Source organism: Balaenoptera borealis, assembly GCF_965194805.1.
Source record: "Balaenoptera borealis genome assembly, chromosome: 3".
NCBI lineage: Eukaryota > Metazoa > Chordata > Mammalia > Artiodactyla > Balaenopteridae > Balaenoptera > Balaenoptera borealis.
The window spans coordinates 111727032-111748759 of NC_138866.1; the positions used below are offsets into that span (position 1 = coordinate 111727032).

The 21728-nt window shown below is 45.9% G+C and overlaps 1 protein-coding gene and 1 long non-coding RNA gene across 7 annotated transcripts in view; both read right to left on the reverse strand.

Moving 5' to 3' along the window:
- The window catches only part of LOC309624850, an 81492-nt gene extending 75914 nt beyond the window's left edge, over nt 1-5578 (reverse strand). For all 6 annotated transcript variants that reach the window (XR_014242155.1, XR_014242156.1, XR_014242157.1 and 3 more), the window contains exon 1: nt 56-5578. This is a non-coding gene — a long non-coding RNA (uncharacterized lncRNA). The remainder of the gene's footprint in view (nt 1-55) is intronic.
- Nucleotides 5579-5817: 239 nt separating this feature from the next.
- Nucleotides 5818-21728, reverse strand: part of HERC1 (HECT and RLD domain containing E3 ubiquitin protein ligase family member 1) — a 227558-nt gene continuing 211647 nt past the window's right edge. Inside the window, exons 69-78 of the mRNA XM_082383545.1 lie at nt 20603-20772; nt 19082-19220; nt 16921-17090; nt 15686-15855; nt 15240-15405; nt 13915-13991; nt 12874-13126; nt 12227-12379; nt 9329-9634; nt 5818-6454 (exon numbers count right to left, since the gene is read on the reverse strand). Coding sequence (XP_082239671.1) covers nt 6269-6454; nt 9329-9634; nt 12227-12379; nt 12874-13126; nt 13915-13991; nt 15240-15405; nt 15686-15855; nt 16921-17090; nt 19082-19220; nt 20603-20772 — 1790 coding nt within the window. The 3' untranslated portion in view covers nt 5818-6268. The remainder of the gene's footprint in view (nt 6455-9328; nt 9635-12226; nt 12380-12873; nt 13127-13914; nt 13992-15239; nt 15406-15685; nt 15856-16920; nt 17091-19081; nt 19221-20602; nt 20773-21728) is intronic.

Consider the following 21728-nt stretch of genomic DNA (forward strand, 5'->3'; position numbering starts at 1 on the left):
GTTAAATCCTTGCTTAACGAAGCCATTAAAAGGCAATGCAAAGTTAAATTTTTACCTGCTATATTTGCTGAACGTGGGCGCACGCCTGGAGGTCAACTTCAGGGCTTTAGTCACTGGTGCCCCACCTTTAGCCACCAAAGGAAGGGCTCTCAGCCATCCTGCAGCCTCCTGGTTCTAGGTACACGGGGGAAACTTTGGGTAAGTGCGGAAAGGAGGGAGAATGGTGGCGTGGTGGGTGATACTCACACCCTGGCTCCTCCCATCACCAGCTGAGATCAAGGCCCTTTAACCACCTGAGGCCAGGTGTTTCTTCTTTGTGAAAGGGGCCCTTGATGCCTACTCACATTGTTGGGCTGCACGCCACAGGCCTACAAGGCCTGCACTTGTCCAGCTTTAAGACTGAAGAAAGAGCCCAGAGTCAGCAGCAGAGACATCAATGGTTTAATGGATGGAGGAATCTTACATGTCTGAAGCAAGGTCCTGGAGTGACGCCCCACTGTGTGCAGCTGATGGTGGGCAGGACATGGTGGCAGTCTTCGCTTGGTGGTGGGGGAGGGGAGATTACCAGTTATAGAGGAATTGATGTCAGGTGGGTTCATTAGTTACGAGTGAAACCAATGGAATGGCACGCCCCTCACCACCCCTTTGATAAGAACAGCCCCAGCTGGGGCCTGGGACAAGAACAAAGGAAGATCAGTCATGTGTGTAAGGTTTAGGTGAAACAGGCACTGGTCAGGCAGGGGATGTACAGAGAGCAAGAGAACAGCCATCTTGAGAGGCCTGACCATACACATGGGTTCCTTAATTCGTTGCCCCAATATTGGGGAAACAGCAAGGAAAAAAAGACATTCTCATGGAGCTTATGTTTTAGTGGGGGAAGAGACAGTAAGTAATTGGTGTATAAGAGGATAAGTACTGGGGAAGAGGGAAAATACAGGGTAAGAGGGTATTTGGGAATTGCTGGAAAGGAAAAAGCAACTTAAAAGAGGTCGACCAATGTAAGCCCCATTGAGAAGGAGGCATTTGAGAACGGAAGTGGGGGAGAGAACGGTGCAGCGTCTGGAGGAAAATATTCCAGACAAGAGGGAACAGCCTCCAGCGCAAAGGCCCCAGACTAGGAGCATGGCTGGTGTGTTACGGCTAGAACAGAGTGAGTGAGAAGGAAAGGTAAGCAGGAGAGGTGATGAGAAAAATAAGGGGTAAGAGGGGCCTCACCCAGGCCTCAGAGGTTATTATGAGGATGAAACGAGAGCTGGAGATCCCCCACTCAGGCCACCTCCAGCAGGTGCCAGGGCCCCAAGAAGATGATGGTGAAGGCCCAGAGGGGCTGAAATTTCTCTAGGCAGAGCCTGTGGGCAGGCAAACAGCACCCTACCTCGCCCAAACCCCTCCAGGGACTGCCGAAGGCCTCAGTTGCTGCCCCTGGGCCCCTGGTTAGACCCATCCCTGAGCCCAGAAACCGGTAACCGCACTGACCCTGGACCGGCATAATCCTTCCTCATCCCTGTGTGGGGAAAGCCAGCCCTGCCAGGCCACCAGCTGCAGTGGAACGTGAGGGCCTACTACTAGCCTGTGAGACGCAGGCGTCCTCTGGGTGATTTTCTAGTTTACCCACCCTTGCTCTGAACTCTGGAGAGAGGCTTTGCAGGAAATCAATTTTTCAGCCACTACTGCAAACAACGTTGAAAGAAAGCTCAGGCTCCCAGGGACTTAAATGTTTGTTTAAAACAGAGCCACTTAAACCCCATGGCTTTGCTTTCATCATCTCTGATAAGCCCCAATTCCCAGAGGTCTTGTTTGCCCTAAGTTGGTGGTTTATACTGGGGAAAAACAGGACCCTGGTTTCTAGCTCTCCTCTGACCAAGGGCAGGTCAGCCCTCTTCAAACCTCAGCTTTCTTACCTGTATATTGGGATAGCTAGAGAATCTTGCTTGCAAAGTTCTCTTAAGGGTTATGAGACTGTGTTTGTAAAGCAAACAAAGGTTACTGTATATTCAGCTGGAAAGTGGGTAACCTACATTCCCCTGAGGTTCCTTTTCCCACAGAAGCTCTTTTATAAATGAGGGTTAAGTTCCCCTTGATGCCTAGTAAACCCTCACGTACCAAGACTAGTGATCACAGAACGAAAGCTGTGCTGACAGTTGTGTCCAGCGTTGTTTCTAGGGCTCTAATTAGGCCCTGCCCCCTGCACAGGACCTTTGGGTCCCCGAGCCCAGGCCCATCTGTGGTACTCCTGGAAGGCAGGCACTACTCTCCACCCTGCCTTCTAACAGTCCCCGTTCATTCACATCACCAGGCACTGAGCAAAGGCACTGGACAGAACACAGCGCCCTGCTTAATCTAAAAACAGCTTTCAAGGTCTTCTCTCAGATTTGCATAGAGCAAGGGGCACTGCATGCTTAATTAATCCACCAACTCATTCATCTCACAAACATTTACTGGGTGTTGGGCATGGGCTGGGCCAGGCCTTACCTCAAGGGAGTCACTGTAGTCAGAAGACATGCAGCTGGGGTTGAGGGGGGTTTTGAGTGCTCTCCCAGCTCTGCCAGCCATAACTTCTGACAAGTTATGACTTCTCGGAGACTCCATTTCTCTATTTGTAAAATAGGACCAGTACGCTCTCTGTGACACTGTGCTGAGATTTTGTCAATTGTGTACTGCCTGGAAGGCAGAGGGTAGGGAAAGGCATCCTCACATCCACAGGGGGCTAGAAAAGCCAAGTGCCCAGCAGAACCCACAAGAAGCAACACTTGATGGAGGACACAGCCTTTGAGCCGAGACTGGAAGACTGACCCCAGCTCCCATAAGGTTGGTATCAGCAGCAGGCACAGCTCAGGAAAGACAGAGTCAGGAAGCCCAATACATGTCCAGAGAAGGCCGAGCTGGGGGAGATGGGAGCCTGACCCAGAGCCACTTGGAAATGGCTTGGGGCTTATCTGTGCCCTCACAGCCTCCATTAGAACACACCACAGACTTTGCCCCGCTCCTGAATGCTAACTCTTTTCACTCTCAGTTTTGGCCAAGGCAGCCAAAGTGAAAGCTAGCGGGAGGGTGCAGAACCTCAGCACTGGGGCAGGACAGTGCCCCCTAGTGGGAGGCTGGCCGCAGTCACCACATCATACTGGCTAGTCGGCTGATCCTCAATGCCAGCAGACTGGGGCCACATGCTCAGAGGTCAGGGGCTCCAGATTGCTCCCTAGGAAACAGAGCCTGCTGGGGGGTACATTGTGCTCAAGGCTTGTCTTACAGGGACACACTGGCCTGTTTTGGCACAGGCTGAATGTTTGCAGGGGGCTGACTGAGCCCCCTCAACTCCACCACTGGCGTGCTGACAGGAAGCCAGGACTCGCAGCTCTCGTCTTTAAGTACCTGTGATCCAGCACTTTCCCTCTCCTGACCTCGAATTCTTGGTCTGTAAAGGGAGAGATCATCTGACGCCTTAGTTCTAGTATTCCTCCAGCTCTGGGATTCAATACCCAAGACTTGCTTTTTGCTAAAAACCGAGCTCACCATATATAGGTTTCATCTCACTGGCAGTGCTGGGCAAAGGCCACGAAGCTGGGAGGCCCAGAAAAAAGCTGCACCTTGCAAGGGCCTTTGAGGAAATCTTTTTTTTTTAAATCATTCACTTTATTTATTTATTTTTAATTTATTTATGGCCGTATTGGGTCTTCGTTTCTGTGCGAGGGCTTTCTCTAGTTGCGGCAAGCGGGGGCCACTCTTCATCGCGGTGCGCGGGCCTCTCACTGTCGCGGCCTCTCTTGTTGCGGAGCACAGGCTCCAGACGCGCAGGCTCAGTAGTTGTGGCTCACGGGCCTAGTCGCTCCGGGCATGTGGGATCTTCCTGGACCAGGGCTCGAACCCGTGTCCCCTGCATTGGCAGGCGGATTCTCAACTACTGCGCCACCAGGGAAGCCCAAGGAAATCTTAAATTTTAAAGGCTCGGGGGTCAAAGTTCTCTTGAGACTGTTTAAGGGTGATAAAAACTGCAAGGATTTGTTAACTGAATGAGTCTAGCAAAGAAAAAAAAAAAAGGCCTAAGCCTCTATGGGGGTTGAAAGTGAACTACGGGGGAAAAAATAGCTGCACTAGGCTCATTGCAGCTCCTCACATCAGGGACTCACACCTCCTCCTCTCTCCCAGAGCTTCAAAAGTTGAGAGAATGAAGAAAAATGACAGGTTTCCAGCAAAGAAATGGCATCTGCTATAAGATCAAGGTGTCTGTGCAGGTTTTCCTCGCAGAGTTAGGCCTCCTGAGAAGCCATCCGTTAGGCCCAACAGGTGGGGCCTGAGCGTCAGCCTGCTGCGGGTGCCCCCTCCCCTGAGTCCAGAGGGAGCTGGGGCAGCAGAGCCCAGAGCCTCATGAAGGTCAAGGCCTTGTGATTTAAAATAGTCTGAGACTGCAGATGTAGCCTTCAGCTCGGCACACTCTCAGCCCAGCCCACCAAGAGGGAAGAGCTACTTGTCACCGGGAGCCAGCCCAGAAGGCCCGAAGAGACCCCTTTTGGCATTGTCCAGGATCTCAGCAGCACACAGAGGCCTTTCTTCGCTGAGAGAAGTTCCCTCCTGGCCCAGAGGCCCGGACAGTGCCTTCCCACCCCACAAGTGAGTGCTTCAAGAGCAAAGACCTTCACCGCTGCTTCTGACTGAGCTCTCAGATCAAGTATTAAAGGCTCAGAACCCCCTGGGGGTCCCCAGAAGCTGTGGTCTTCTGAGACACAATGCCAGTTGAAGCCTCTTTTCCGTAAAACTGAAATGTCATCATTCTAAATATTATTAGATATACTCACTGGGAAATATCCATGCACCACATCATCTTAGCCAACAAAACCACATCTTCCTTCCAATTTCTCTTTGCAAACACACACCTTTTACCTTCCTTGTGGAAAACAAACGCCTGTAAGGCTCTCTGGCACCTCATTTGAGCAGGCTGTCAGCCTTGGCCTTGTCCATGAAGTACACTGGAAGTAGCGTGTGACATGAACTTGGAGTGGATGAAAGAGAGACGCCACCCAAAGGCTGTCCCCTCTCCCTGTTCCCACTCCCAGAGCCTTCACAGCTGCTCTCCAGATAGCCCTTTCTCCCAGGACCACATGCTCATTTTGACATGCCTGAGCAAATGAACACGTCGCCCAGGGCCTTCAAGGTCTGGGTTTAAGAACCAAGGGTGTAACCCCTTCCCCAGTCCCCTGCACAATTCCCCACCATCATTCAAGGACATAAAAGCCACGCATTAGTTCTCAAATTAATTCACACATTCACATGGTCACTCATTCATGTATGCTAAGTGCCCACGTGGCTGCCCTTCCAGGGTAGCTGACATGTTATTGTAAACTGCCCCGCTCTTTAATTCCATCACTGGATCTGCTGGCTCCTCAAAGGGCGGTGGGGGTGGGCAGTCAGAACTGTATCACTTTAGTTAGTTTCCTCCTTGCCTAGTAGAGCTGCATCCCGTACCAGGTATCCTGGGGCTGTTCAAGAAAGGCTCCTATTAGCGTGTTACACTTTAAGCCAGCTACGGAGAAGGAGGAAGCATAGTGCTAAAGGATGGACACAGGGACCCTGTAGTGAGGGGACACAGGGACCCTGTAGTGAGGGAACACAGTGAGAGACCAAGGATGACAGAACCAATGAAAACAGGAGCTTTCACCTCAGGGGGCTGCTATACCCATGTGGCCCTCTGCTCTGTCATTTCCAAGCAAAGCCCAGTGTGAAGGAATGTTTCTGATGAGTCAAAAAGCTGTCAGAGTGAAACTAGTCTGAAAGCTCATTCTCTCTTCATCAAAGCTCCAGTAACAAAAGCAGCCCATGCACTGATTCCTGAATTGGCTTTATTTCTCTGCATAAGGAACCCTGCACAGGCAATTCAAATTAAAACAAAATAAATATATGAATATTCATGTAAAACTGTCCTTTCTAATGAACAATTATACACAATGTACAATTTCATGTTCACTGGGTGGGTTTACAAAAATGTACCATTCCCAACTAAAAATGCACCGAAATGGTTCCATGCAAACTTATCAAAAGTGACCACAAATATGGAGGGAAAAACCTGACTTAGAGCACTTTGTCTTTTTTTTGTACAATCACAGAAAAATAAAAACATCTAATTTCTTTGTTACATTTAGAGTAACTAAATGTGGCCACTGTTTATAATGTCGGTTTATGTTCCTAAAACATCTATTAGTTACCATAAAAGTGTATCAGCATTAAGTTGGAAGTGAGCATTATTGAGAAGAAGGAGGGGCGACGGCACCCTGGGTGGTCAGTAGTCAGTGTCGGAGCCCTCAGCGTTGTCCACGTTTCGCGAGAGCATGTAGTTGTCCATGTCGATTGAGCGGCAGTTGTTGATGGCGTAGCGCAGGCGCTCAGCCATGACCAGCTGGCTGGAGTAGGGCGGCAGTCTCAGCTGGAAGAAGCAGGTCTGTGAGGTAGGCAGACTGTCGTAAGGCTGTGGAGAGAGAGACCCAGAGCCGTGACTGCAGCACTGGGGTATCATGCGGGGAGCAGGGCTGCTCATCACCACCACCCCCAAAGTCAGGAAAGCACTTCTCCCTGCCTTCAGGTGGGCTCCACGGACATGACTGACTGCACGGCCACGTGGAGAGCAAGCAGAGACTTGGCAGTGGTAGGAAGAGTGCAGGCTCTGGTGTCCTGTGGCCATCTAGCTTTTGGCGAAGATGCTTCTTTCCTCTCCTCACTCCTCCAAAGCCCTCACGTGTGAAATGAGAATGAGCCCTGACTGGCAGGGTTACCTGGTAGAACACACTTCGCACAGTGCCTGCCACAGAGTAGGAGTGCAACAGACTTCGTTCCCTTTCACCAAGAGGGTGCAAACTTGAAGCTGCTGCAGGGATTCCCCCAACAGAGCCGGTGAAGTGGGAGGAACAACTGTAAGGGAGTCACCACACTCCTCCTCCTCTCACCGTCCTCCTAGTGAGCATTCTGCCATCCTTCACCTGCCATGGCCACCAGCACACCGCTCAGATGAGGAAGGAGCAGTTAATGAAATCCCAGCCCAGCCCTTTAACCGATGGTGATGCAGTCGTTTAAAATGATAATTATGAAGATAAGCAGCAAAACAGAAAAGTGCTGGAGATAGACTGTTAGGTGGAAAAAGCAGAATACAAAATTCTAAATGCGTCATGCAAAAATGTATATGCTTGAGGAATTACACAAAGGTGAAAGGTGAAAATGGCTACCACTAGGAGGGACAGGATTCCTGTCCCTCCCTGCAAACACTGTCCTGCCTTGCAAACACAACTATTTTCCAGACTATTTGTAATGATAGTAATGATTTACATTGTTTTTATAATTTTTTAAAAAATGAGTTTTTAAAAAAGAACCTGCCCTCTCTTTCTCGTTGAACTCCTTGAAACCAGCCCTCCTCCTCCTCGGAACTCGACATCAGGTGAGTGCATTTCTAAGAGGTGGGAGATGGAGGGCCCAGAAGCTTAGCTGTGCCAGAGCCAGTGATGAATGCAGAAAAACCACAACCCACAAAGACATTAAAGGGGAATGTCAACAGGTGGCTCTGATTTGGAAACTAGAGAAATGGTTTAAAAGTCACAAAGGAGAGACCCATAGTGGTCAGTTTTCTGAGGCTAAAACCCCCCAGGCAGGGGATTAATAGTGGATTAACTCCTGGGATGGCACGGTAGCCCAGGACAGATACAAGGCAAGGTTTTTTTCCAGAGCTGAATAGAAGCAAACCATTTCCTCCTCCCCATCTTTCTCTGAAGCAACACCAAACAGATTTACAACTTATAGTTTCTGGCAAGTCACATCGAAAATTTACAGAAAGGCTCTTTTCATAGCCTTTCCTGTGCATGGCCTCTCCAGCAAGCCCAGGAGTGGAGCCCAGGCAGGCAGCCTCAGGAGGCAGCAGGGGAGGGACGGCTTTGACTACAGCAACTTTCAAGGGGTAGTTACAGGAAAAACACCAGAAAGGCAGATACTGAAACCTGATGAAACCGGTAGGATGGGCCCTTGAGTGAGGAGGTCCCACCTTCCTGTTTCTGGAATAAACACCATGGGCCCTGCTCAGGGGACTGCCCAGCTCATGGCGGGTGGAGGAGGAGAAAGAGGGAACACAGACACGTCTAACTTAATGTTGGGTTTGAGGAGTGTACCAAGTGTCCAGGAGATGGATGTAAGAAGATCTAAGTCTGCCTGGAGGAATAGTCAGGAGGCATAGGAAAGCATTCAGGAGGGCTTTCTGGAGGAGATGACATTGGTATTGGGCTTAAAGGATGAGTAATTGCTTGCCAGGCATAGATGGAAAGGGATGGGAGGAGAACTTACTAAAGCAGCGGGAAAAGCCTGCACAAAGGCATGGACATTTAAAAACGGTGTGACCTGGGGGGTTCCCTGGTGGCTTAGTGATTAGGATCCCAGGCTTTCACTGCCGTGGCCTGGGTTCAGTCCCTGGTTGGGGAACTGAGATCCCGCAAGCCATGCGGTGCGGCCAAAAAAAACCTCCCAAAACAAACAAAAAACCCCCCAAAATAAAAAACAGTGTGGTCCGTCAGGAGAAAGGCAAGCAGCCCATGATGGCCAGAGCATAATAAGCATCAAGAGGTGATATCAGAAGGCGGGGCAGAGGCCAGACGGTGGAGGTGAAGAAGACTGCTAAGGTGGTTGACGTTTAACCTGGAGTCAACACAAGGGGCCGCTGAACGGTGTGAAAGGAAAAGAGTGACGTGGTCAGAGGGGTGCTTGAGAAAGATGACTCTGGCAGCAGTGTGCATTTAAGGCTCTAAGCCCTTTTATTCCTAAGCCATCTGTCAAAACAGCAGCTGGGCTGGAGCTCTGCAGCAGGGACCTTTCATCAGGCTGCAGAGAAGCTGCACTGCCTGCTCCGTGATGCACACCACGCACGTAGCCACAGAGCACGTTACTGCTGCTCCCTGTGTCTTCACGTTCCTTCCGGAGCATGTGCACCGTTAATGGTTAGTATCTTCATGAAAACAAATAAACAAGACCGTGTCGCAGTGCAGAAGTCACACAATGAGCAGGCATAGGAAATATGAGGCAGAGGCAACATGATGACGCTTCTGCCAAGCTTAGCTTTCATTCAGGAAGCTACTGGAAGATTCAGCGAAGGCTGTTGGTTGTAGTGTGCTTTCTACATCCATTTAGGACTTTTTAAAATGGAAGTTATGTGATGTTTCTAAACAAGTTTCTGTGCTTGATTTTTTTTAAAAATCTGGAAATTCCAAGCATTAATCCTGAATTGGCAGGCCTACTTTTGAAGCCCAACATGCAAGCATCAAGGAAGCAATAAAGGCACACATTACCAAGGAAGAAAAAATATCTTACTTACCCTATCAACCTTCATGATCTGAAATCTCTGAGAGATATCAGCAGTGTTGGCTGGTAGTCGAGACCTTCCAGACACAAACCTCATGAAGAGCACCCGCTCCTCGTTGGAGAACTCCTCCAGCGTGTGCCAGAACCACTGCACCAGCTGGTGCTGCTCATCCACCTCCCGGTACCGCACCACCTTCTTCAAGACTTCCACAGAGATCTCGGGCATCCCGCACACCATCTGCTCCAGCTGCTTTGCCGTGAGGAGGGACAGCAGCGGCACGGGGACGATCCAGGACATCCCTTCTCGGACCGCAGCCACCTGCTCCCAGGAGAGGTTGTTCATTCAACGTGCGCGCACAGACTGGGCACCCACGGTGGACCCAGCTGGGCCGGGCACCTCGTGCGTGCTCATCTGCTCCCAGGCCCTCTACTCGTCGCTCAGAACTGGCATGACTGCACACGGCCCAACCACCTTGCCTCTGACCCTGTGTTAGAACTTCTCCCTGCCTGGAGGACTCATACACTCCCTTCCTGTCCCAGTTCAGGTCAATTCAGGAGCCCACCTTCCCTGCCGCACAAAATCCCAGCCCACTGGGGCCTTCCCTAATGCCAACCACACTCCTGATCACACACAGCCATGGGCTGTTACGCTGTGCTATGTGGGATACTTCGTCTTCTCATCAGGGTAAGAAGCTCTTGGAGGATGTGTCTAGAGCTCCTACTGTTTTTGTAATTTATATTTTCTTTTGGAAACAGTTATATCCTTTTTGTAAAAATCATTTGTGCTGATTGTAAAAGAAAAAGAAAAGTACAAAGAAGAAAGTAAAACTGAGACATCCTTTTGTAGGAAGACTGCAAAAAGGACAGAAAATTGGATCAGGAGATGGGTTCTGTATCCCAGCTCCACCACTTCTTTTACTTGAATTTTCTGATCTGAAAAATAAGGTAAATAATTGCTGCTCCCATGATTATGACAGGTATTTTAAATGAGCCTGTGTGACTGGGCAGTTAGCCCCTGTTAGCACAGTGCAGAGAACAGGTCAGTCAGGGAATGCCGAAGGGGTGCTGCCAGAGGCTGCCACACAGTCTGTTTGGCAAAACCCCTCCAAGGTTGTGCAGTAGTGCATACTCTACACACAGACCCATCACTGTTCCAGGTTTGTTTCATAAATAACTTCTCCACTCTTGGCCAATTCAAAACCATCTACCACAAACAAGACCAAACCAGAGAACGTGAACAGGAGCCACACCTTGAGGAAGGCCCTGGAGTTATGATTGTACAAGGTTGTCATGCCCAGGGCTAAGGAACGGAGTGGCAGTGAGGGCAGTCTCTACTGAGAGTAAACGGATACCCCAGCCAAAGTCTGCCAAAAAACAAGCTGTTTGCCTGGTAGGATACAAACCAAAAGCTGTCTGGAAAAAAAAAGGCTGAGGTACAGGGATGACTGCTTGGGCTGGGGACAACTGGGGACAGCTACGGGAAGAACACGGGGTTCTAAGAGACAAGGAGGAAGTGAAAGAGGAAGATGGCCTTGTTACCAAGAAAGCAACAAAGCCAGGGCAGAGCACAGCTGATGGAGAGCAGGTCAATCTGACCTTCGTAGGAAACGCCAGCACAAGAGCCTGGACACCACAGTTAAACCTGGTTTGTGATCCTGGCTTTGCCTTGGGCACATCCCTTCACTTCTCTGGACTCCATGCATTCATTTGTGAAATGGTGATAGTAATTTCTATCTCTCAGAGTAACTATGTGAAAAACCGCACATGCGGGTGCCTGGTACCACATCTGGCATGCAGAAAGTGATCAGGAAATTTTGGGTCAGTTATTCAGTCTGTAAGGAGTAAACATATTCAAGAACTAGAGACAAACCGTAAGCTGTGTAAACAACATTGCTGACAGGATCCACCCTTACTAAGCTAAAGGGTATAGTTTTCTGACTAGACTTGGCCCAAAGTCAGAGTCAAAGAAGGAACCAGGAGTGAAGGGTGTAAAATATATACACTTCAAATTACTACACAGCCTCAGAGCCTGCATCCAGCTCCTGAGAAGAACCCAACATATTCTGCAAATAAGGTATTACTGAAGTGGCTATGAAGGATTGTATAACCAAAACCACCACTTTTGGACACAATATTCATTTCTATGGTCACTTACCATACTCCCATCATTTATTAAATGCTTACTACATATCAGCATAGAACAAGGCTATATAAGTTATATATATGAAGTACATTTTTCATTCAATGTCTCACACACTAATTGAAGAAAGAAGACCCAAACTCTGCAGCCTAATTCTTAGACCACAACATAGAAGTATGTGATATCTTGAGGAATTTCTAGGTAACAAAAAAGATATGTACAGGCCTGGAGGAAAGTTTGTCCAGAGAGGAGATGCATTCTCAGCTGGGGCTTGAAGGACTGCAGCAGGAGGGGGAAAGAAGCACTCACATGGGATTGCAAGGCCAGGGTTTATGGGTTCATTCACATGGACCCTGACTGACCAAGCTGGAGTGGGGCACTGGGTTGGGGGGCAGTTAAGAAATGAAGATAAACAGGACAGAGGAAGAGTGAGAGTGAGAAGGTAGGTTCTGAAGGCCTGGGGGAGGGCTTGGCCTCAATCCAACCAGCGACCAATTCAGGGCTCACCTAAGGCCTTGAGTGAGGAGATAGCAGGCCCTGAGATTATGCTTGAAAAGTCTCTGAAAAGGGACTGAAATATATTGGGTTGACCAAAAAGTCTTCCATAACATCTTATGGAAAAACCCGAACGAACTTTTTGGCCAACCCAATAGATACTGATTAATCAACACAGTGAATTCATATGCCAAGATTCAGTAAAAAACCAGACAGCTCCTGTTTGGAGACAAATGCAAAACATTCATATGCACCTCCCAAAATGTTTCATCTCACCTGTCGGTCCATTTCATGAAGTCGATATTCAATGGCCCTCTCCACATACTCCTTCCTATTAGAAAACGTGAGTGGGATACTATTTCCACCAGGGATTATAGGAACCATTTTGCCATCAGCGCTCTGGCCAACAAAAGAATCAAGAGGAATCATCTGAGAATAGAAGAAAAAAGAATTTTTACTCCATGGTAGAAATGACCACAAAAAGTATGTTACACACAAATACAGAAAAACGTTTAACAATATCAAAAATTTTAAGGATGAAAACAAGGCAACTGAGATAACTGATCAGGCTACTTGATCAGCAGAGAGTGCTGACTCATCTGGTTGTAATTAAAAATGAGGTTGAATCTCTCTGCCTCCAAATCAGGATTGATGAACTCTGGTCATCCCAGGCCTCCCTCTCCACCTGGGTTCTCTCTGTCCTTCACTCTAACAGGCAGAGAATGGATTAAAGGGGAAGGAGCAGAAGCTGGGTGCTGGAGCTGACTTAGGCTCCTAGCAGTTATTTAAACTGCTGGGTTGAGCTGCTAAGCGCAGCAATGGCTTATGGCATGGGTCAGCCAGACAGCAAATGGAAGGCCCTGAGTTTTACACAGAAAAATTCTAGTCAACACCAACAGAAACATGAACCAGCCAGGATTCACCTCATGGAAACTTTCCTCGGTAATCCCACTGTCTTCAATGTGAAGAATGCTGTTGAGAGTCTGCACATAGAGCAGATCCACCTCCTCCAGGTCTTCCAGGGTGAGTGGGACGCAGCACAGCTGCTTCCACACCAGAGGGGCTAAGTGGAGGTCCAGAGGCTTCTTTGTGCGAATGGCAACCCCCATTAAAATTCCCAAGAACTTAAACTGCATTAAGTGTTCATCGAGGCAGGCAGAAGGGTTAAAAAGGAACCTGAAGAATTAAAGGAACTATTTCAAACAAGGTTGTCCTCATTTTTATTAGAAATAAGTTATCAAACAGCTATAGCATTAGTCTAGACCTGTGCTGTCCAATATGGCAGTCATTAGCCACATGTGGCTATTTAAGTTAATTAAATAAAATCTAAAATTCAGTTCTTCAGCTCCTATAACCACATTTCAGGTGCTCAATAGCCACATATGGCCTATCGCTATTGTTCTGGACAGCACAGGGACCATATTTCGAATTATTTTTAGAAGAACCATAAGAGGGTAAGTGAATGATCTATTAGTCCTTAAGCCTCCTGCTCAAGGGTGCCCTATTTCCTAAAATCATTTCATTTATCATTTACAAGTCCATGAAGCAGGATCCAAAATTCAAAATTTGACAAGTAAAGGAATAATACATAATTGCAAATACTAACTGCTGTGATTGGATAGCATATCAAAGGTTTTTAATGAATTTTAATTCACTGAGGGAAGGCCACATAGGCCTTCAGAAACACAAAAAAGTCTGGTTTCAATATTAAGTCTGCATTTCCTCTAACCCTCTATATTATCATTGAGTTGGTCTCATAATAAATAACAAGTCATGATGTAAGTGTCTCAGTTTCCTACGTGTGAAAAGAGAACAGTAACAGTTCCTACTCCTTAGAGCTATCATGAGGATTCAATGGGATACTCCATGTAAAACACTTAGTACAGTGCCTGGCATATAGTAAGCACTCAATAAATGTGAGCTATTATTATAGACATTCAATAACACTTGCTGACTGCCCTTACCTGTCCCTATTGTAACCCACTTCTGCGGTAGCATTGGGAGAGGGTATAAGAAGGTCAACAATACCAGTTTCAAGTTCCTGTAGAAGAAAGAAAAACAATTTCTTAGAAATGACAATCAAATGCATCAAGAAAACAAAACAATTAACATTAAAAGTCATACTGAAAAGAGAATATTGAGGAATTTACATTCCTATATGACAACCAGCCATCTCTATAATTATTTCTGTGGTTGTAATTTAAAATGAATTTAGGAGACTCCCCCATGTAGAAAATGTCCTGCAGTATGCAGAACTAAGATGAAAAAGTCAATCCAGGGCACGAGTTGGAGTATCTGTGAGCAGGGTACAGTGATATTCAAATAAACTTAATAAATGATAGCCAAGTATTATTTTAGTTACAGGATTTATCAGAAAAATCCTGATACTAGGCAAAGCTGGAAGGGTCAGAGCTGATCTGGAAGCAAAGCTGCCACTGTAGATCTTAAAATATGAACTGGTTCAAACTCTTTTTAATTAATTAATTAATTAATATTTGGCTGTGACGGGCCTTTGTTGCTGCGCATGGGCTTTCTCTAGTTGTGGCAAGCGGGAGCTACTCTCTGTTGCGGTGCACGGACTTCTCATTGTGTGCCTTCTCTTGTTGCGGAGCACGGGCTCTAGGAGTGCAGGCGTCAGTAGTTGCAGCACGCGGGCTCAGTAGTTGCGGCACGCAGGCCCTAGAGAGCACAGGCTTCAGCAGCTGCGGCACGTGGGCTCAGTAGTTTCAGCGCGCGGGCTCTAGAGTGCAGGCTCAGTAGTTGTGGTGCACGGGCTTAGGTGCTCCGTGGCATGTGGGATCTTCCCGGACCAGGGCTCGAACCCATGTCCTCTGCATTGGCAGGCAGATTCTTAACCACTGCACCACCAGGGAAGCCCCAGTTCAAACTCTTAAGACTTGTTTTTCTAATTTCTGCCAGTAGCCTGGCAGTTCTACTTTGTTCTAAAAGCACCAAGATAAAGGGAGCACATGGGTGGTCCTGGATTTGTCTGTTACATAAGTGTAAATATGTGTCATTGTTTCCTCTGCCAGTGTTACACAGCACAACAGACGGTGAGTCACTGGTAGATGGCAAAGCACTGGCACTTACTCAATAAGGTATCTTCACAAAGCATTTCACAAACCTTTGCGATAATTCGCCTATACATCATTAACAGCGTAACTTTATGTAAGGATTACAAATGCATCCTTGCTTACATTTATAAAAACATGCCAGAGTAACCACTGGAAACAGTAAAACAGCCACCACCTGAGCGGACAACTCAGCAGGGGACACTGCATGAATATACCTGGCACATCTCTGTGATCGTGTCATCGAACACTCCTCCAGCATCATCAGCCCCTTCTCCAACCAGCTTAACCTTCCAGGCTCGGGATGGCAGACGGAGGTCTGATGCATTCAGTTTAACTACTTGTCTTGCTATTTGAACAAAGATGGGCTTACACTTCCTTCCTCTTTAAAAATAAAGGGAAAACAGAATGAAATACAATGCTCTCAGATCACCACAAAAGTCACTTGAATCTATTTTCCCATCAGTGAACGAACAGGCCAGCTTAACAACAGCCAAACACTGTGCTAGGCCCACTGTAACCACACTGGGTACTGATGTAAAATACTATTACTATCCTACTTTACAAATGAGGAAGCTAAGGCTCACAGAGATCAGTCAGTAATAAGTTCATCTCAAAAAATGCTAGTTAATGAAACATATACACATATACATAATATGCTAACCTGGTTGATATCCTCTTTACAGTAATTTGAGGTCCATAGTTTTTGCCTTGAACCATGGTTTTTCCTATAGAGCGCACCATCGGGAGGGTGTAGACTCTTGGGGCTAACAAAGGTCGGAGCTGTCCCTGCACAATGCCCCATGTTCCAGCATTATAATGAGACGTACTATTCTGTAACAGAAAGTAAGCTTAGCAGAAATGGTACAATCTAAGGCTTAAAAGAAATAACACATCTCACTTTTACAAATGTACTCTAAAAGCATAAATCTGGGTATTAGCCATTATTAGCAACTTTTTCAAAATATTTTTTCTGGTAAAGTATGATTATTATTTTTAAAAACTTAGAAAATACAGAAAAGGACACACACACAAGCACACAAATAAAATCATCCATAATCCTATCATATGGAGATGGCCCCATTAACACTTTCATCTATTTCCTTCCAGTTTCCTTCCTTTTCACATTTTCGAGATCATACTATTTATACAATTTTCCACTGCTTTTCTCACCTCACTTTATATCATAAACATTTCTCTCACTAATTACAAACAGGTTGCTAACACTCTTGTTTAGTGCTGCACAGTATTCTGTCGCCTGGTTGATTACCTATTTCTAACAATGATTTCTCCAATCTCTCATATGCCGTGACCGTTACCCAAAGGATTTTTGACTAACAGTTTTACAAACTAACACACATTTTGGCAGGCATGCCTATACATTAAACAAACAAACAAACATAGCCAGCTTGCTTTCTTCCTAAATTATTAGACTGTTCTACAAAGACAATCAAATCAGCCAAATTTACTTTATCTCTCCCACCTATCCCTCCACAGGGTATGCTCATTTGTAAGGAGAGCAAGTCTCCAAAATTTCTCAGACTCACTTACATAACCACCTTGACTGTGGTGCTAACACCTTTGTGTGCTTAAGTTTTAAAATCATATTCTGGAGTTCGTAGAAAATACATGCTTAGCCATTAGCCATTCATACTTCCTTGAACTTTGGACAAACCGAAACACAAGGAAGACCACTGTGTGTTCAACAGCATGATAATCTATATCTGGACTGTCCTTAATCCAGCAATAAAATGGGAACAGAATTGGTGCCTTTTCTACATCTCTTGGGTGCTGAGAGTAAAAAGCATTAGCCACGGAAGAATTTTCTGAAGGCTGAGAAAGAGGCCCTGGGACCAGGTAAGCACATCACAGGCACTGCTTTCCAAGCCACCATTTTACCTGATTGTTGGGGCTCAGGTTCAGTAGCCTCCAGGATGAGTACATGAGGTCGGAGAAGTGGTAAAGCAGCCGGAGCCTGGCCCTCGCGGTGTGAATGCTCACCTCCCTCAGCGCCCCGTACTGGGGGGGCACTGCATCGGGCAGGCCCAGCTGCAGAGGCACTGACACACCTGCCCAGAACACAAATGCACACTTGTAAAGGAAAATGCGTTGTTTTCATCATGTTTAGTGTTTTGAAAAATTTCAAACACACACAGAAGTGGCAAGTATATAATGAACACCCATTCCCACCACTTAAATCCTACAATTAATATTTTGCTATATGCTTTATCACTTATTTATCAATTCCTCTATTCACCATCCATTCATCTTAATTTTTTGATGCACTTGTGTTGGTTTGTAAAACATCTTTTTAATTTATCATTATGGAAACTTGTTTTTTTTCTCCTTTAATTTAGTTACCCATTTAACTATGGGACTTAAACAGTTCCTTCACAAAAAAACTCCAAAAACAAAGAAACCCAAATTCATTCTTTCATATTCAACAATTGTCATCTTCATAATAACACAAGGTGTGGGCCAGGACCAGGTAGGCAGTTCTGGAAAATGGAAATGGGCAACTCAGCAGAGTCACCTCCCACACTTACTAGGGATCTGACAGAAAGTGACCATGACAGAATGAAAGGTATGAGTAGATGATTCAGGAAGGCTTTATACTGCAAGAATAAGAGCTCCGCAGAAGCAAAAACTACAAGGACTGTATCCATGGTTATCATCTTATAGAAACACACAAAAGACTAAGAACAAGACACTCAACTTACTTGAGTTTCCTGCAAATAAAGATTTGTACAGCTCAATTCTCAGAGGTATTTTCCTACTATTAGTTAAAGCTAACATTTATTGAGTACTTTTATGTGCCTGGCACTGTTCTAAGAGCTTCACATGAATTGATTCATTTACTCCTACGGTTCTTTACAATAGGTGCTATTATTACCCTCGCTTTGCAGACAAGGAAACTGAGCCTCAGGATCACTCAGCTCCTAAGTGGAGGAGCCAGGACTGAACCCGGGAAATGTGGTTCCTGAGTCTGAACCTTCATCCACCATGCTGTATGGTCTCTGTCCTGAAGTGGAAGGGAAATCCCACTGGAAGCTAAAGAGGCCCCTGAGTACCTGAAATTGTCAGTGGGCCGGCAGCACTGCTCATTCTGGGCTCTGTTAACCAGAAACCATCTCCTGCTTGTTTGGAATCTACTTGGCAGTCCTACCTTGCTCTCTCAGGGTATGTAAGAGAAAACAATCTCTATGGGGAGTCTTTCCCAAGGACCTGTGGCTAAAAGTAGAGGGCTTCACAAAAAGGGATGAGAATACGGAGCTCTCAGGCACAAAGTCACTTCAGGGAAGTTCTACTGCCTCAGATACCAGAGGATGGTTTTAGAAAGGACTAGAGGGCCTGGGAAAGAAACAGACCAAATATGAAGGAATGCATAAGGATAAGCATCATACTTAAGGCAATGGTTACATTTGTGGGGAACAGAAGATGGATCCAATCAGGGAGAGTACACAGTAGGGTGTTAGGTACACAAATATGCATTTTATTATCTTTTTATCTTTTTGTAGACCTATGAGGATTTCGTAATAAATTAAAAGCAAAACATACAAAAGGTAGAAACAGCCCATCAGTCCTGATATATACACTGGAGTAAAATGGCAACAATTTTTTTTGTTTGTTTTTCTGCTGTGCCAATGTATAGACAACATCATGTTTCAAATGGCTGACTAGGGTGAAGAATTTGACAAGTGGTCTCCGGGCTTTTCATCTTTATTCCTTAACAGCATGGCTTAGAAAGCTACAGTTCATCACTCCTATATATAAAAAATACTTTATTGCTATTCCAAAATTATAAATTTTGCTTGCCTAAGTGATACGTTTTCTTCTTTTGGGGAGCACAGAAGGGCTGCTATGTGATGAAGTCTGCAGGAGAATCACCTGCTCTGAAAGTATTTGCAGTACTGTAGTACAGAGAGTGCTTTGGTTGTGTGGGGGAAGGTTTGATGGTTTCAGAATGGTGCCTGGGTGCAGTGTGAAGCTGGCAGGCAAACAGTGCAGCTGGCGGCGGCTGAAAGAGAGGCTGCAGGAGCATGGGTATTTCCTCCCTCACCTGGTGCTCTTGGTGGGACAGGTGGCGCTGTCCACGCAGCACTGTGGCAGCGACCGGCCGAGATCTGCCGAACGTTTTTGCCTTGCAGAACTGTTACCAGGGTTGGTTCTCGAACGTGGTTGGTGTGGCCTAAGCCAAGCTGGAAATAAATTACAAATACACAGAGATTCAATTAGAAAGAGGAAGAGAGGAAGTCAAGATGATAAAATTTGTCTTGGATGGTAGCAGATATAAATAAGTTACTATCTGTACCAAGCAACGGCATCAAAATAATGAAATTAATTCTGATTTTCTCTATCAGAATGATCCTCATAGCTTATACTGTCTCCTAAAAACTAAGCTGTAACAAGGCCATTCCAAATCTAGCAGATGAGTCTTAATGACTGAAAACATCTTTGAACTCCACTTCTAAAGAGGAAATAAATTCTTGGCAAGTTAAAAAAAAAAACAACAGAATGATCTATAGAGCTTTTACTTAGAACACACTGATTTCTTGACTTTTAACATGGACTGCCTGTGTAACAGTAAATAAACAATTATAAAAACATACATAGAAGCAGATTCTCAACTCTGGATCTCTGTTCTTAGGGTCCGACTAGGACACCCAGTGTTTCAGTGGCTGAGCACCTCAACATCATCAGGGAGGATCATGTCAAGGCCCTGCCAGGGACCCTCCAAAGGTGTCTCAACATCAACTCTCTTCTCATTGAGACAATGTGCAACCACAGTGTTGAGCAGCTTCCCCATCTGTTAATATAGTGATGAGGACACCACAGAGCTACTGTGAATAATACTGGGCCTTGAACTTGAGGGTCGTTGGCTCTAGGGGCAGCTAGATGTAGAGAGGATTTAGAGAGGAAGGAGATGTCGTTCACATGTGGAGCTGAAAGCTACTGTAGTAGCAGGCATCTCAGACCTGCCCCACCAAAGTGTGTCCCTTCTCCACATACAGGATAGGCTGAACACATCAACCTCTTGAGTCTTTTCTCAACCTCTTAGAGGCTCAGTTTACTACTCTACATAATGGGAGTGACAAGACTTCCTGAACAAACACAAACATGCTTTGTACCCTGTCATATTATAAAATATAAAAGTATTGTTGTTTCATCCTTTCCATTTTCCAGATCAACTGATGTTCCTAGTACCTAACCTCTTTTATTACTGTAGTGAAAATGATGATGATTAATCGTGATAGTAGCAAATACTGAATACTTATAAAGTGCTGTTTACTATGTGCCAGGCACTTCTCAGTGTGTGCAGACACACAAATATATTCAGCTAATCCCCTTAACCACTTTACTGTACTGCCAGATTTTTTTTAAACCATGATATAACACTTACTAGACCATAATCAAGAGACAGAGATGCACAACTGGACTCCAGATAATCAGCCCCATAGCAAAGTGATGTGCTTGAGGTCTTGCGTAGATATTCCGAGTTTCTAGCTTATCCCTTTGCCAAATGAAGAATGTTGTCAGATTTCTAGAACATGACAGAGCAGCAAGCGAGATAAATATTTACCTGCCCCTCTGAATTGCTCCCCCAGGCATACACATCTCCAGTTGATGCCAAAGCAAGTGTGTGTTCAGCTCCAACTGCCACATCTTCAATGACCACTCCAGCCAGGACAGGGATTTGCTGTGGTCGATTGTGATTGCGAGCACGCCCTTCTGGCAAGCCTATCAAGCGATCTGAAAAAATAGCAAGAGGACATTTATGGATAGCACACCACAGTCCTTTTATATTTCCTGATGAGTCATTTAATGTCTATGGTGGTATGGCAATGACATACATAACTCATTGGGGCAAAAGCTGCTTTGCCAGTAAGGTATACCGGATTCTGAGTGAATAAAGTTTAAAACTGTTTCTTTGCAAAATGTCACAATCTCCTTATTCATAAAAATAAATAAAATTTAATTTAAAATTAGTAGCTTATTTCAAACCAAGAGGCACCTCTAGCATCCTCATACTTGAGAGGACTGGCACGTAATTCACAGAGGCCCTAAAGTTCTTGCATTCTAAGAAAAGACATCATGCAACCTGTCCTGTCCTCAAATTTCCAGCCAACTTCTCCCCTTATCTTTGCTGCCAAACTTCTACAAACTGCAGGCCAGTTCCTGTTGATCCACACGCTGTAGGCCTGTTTGGCTTGGCCACCTTCTGCAGCCTAACTTGCACTCTCACCACTGCACTGAAACTGTACTCTCAAAAGCCATGAATAGCTCCTAACTGCCTATACTGCAGCAGTCTCTTCTCCAGCTCTAGCCCATGGAGCTCCACTTTACCTTCTGATAATGTGGCCTCAGCTCCTTCTGCCCCTCGCAGACTCTGCACTATCCTGGCTCCCCAACTACCTCTCTCTCCACTCCTTTCAAAGCCAGCTCTCCCGTGTTCACCTGCCCTTTACTCACATTCCCTAGAGTTTTACCCTCTATACTTTTTTCATGCCATATTCTCTCCCTGGGTTTATTAGAGCCTATTAATATGGCTTTAACTACACCATTAGGAATTATGCAAACCTACATGTCCATAAGCAATCTCTCTCTGGAGTTCCAGATCCAAATTCCCAGTAACTTGCTAGACTTCTCTATACATGTAGTCTAGAGTATACGGCCCCAATTCAGTACGACTAAAACTAAGCTCCTTA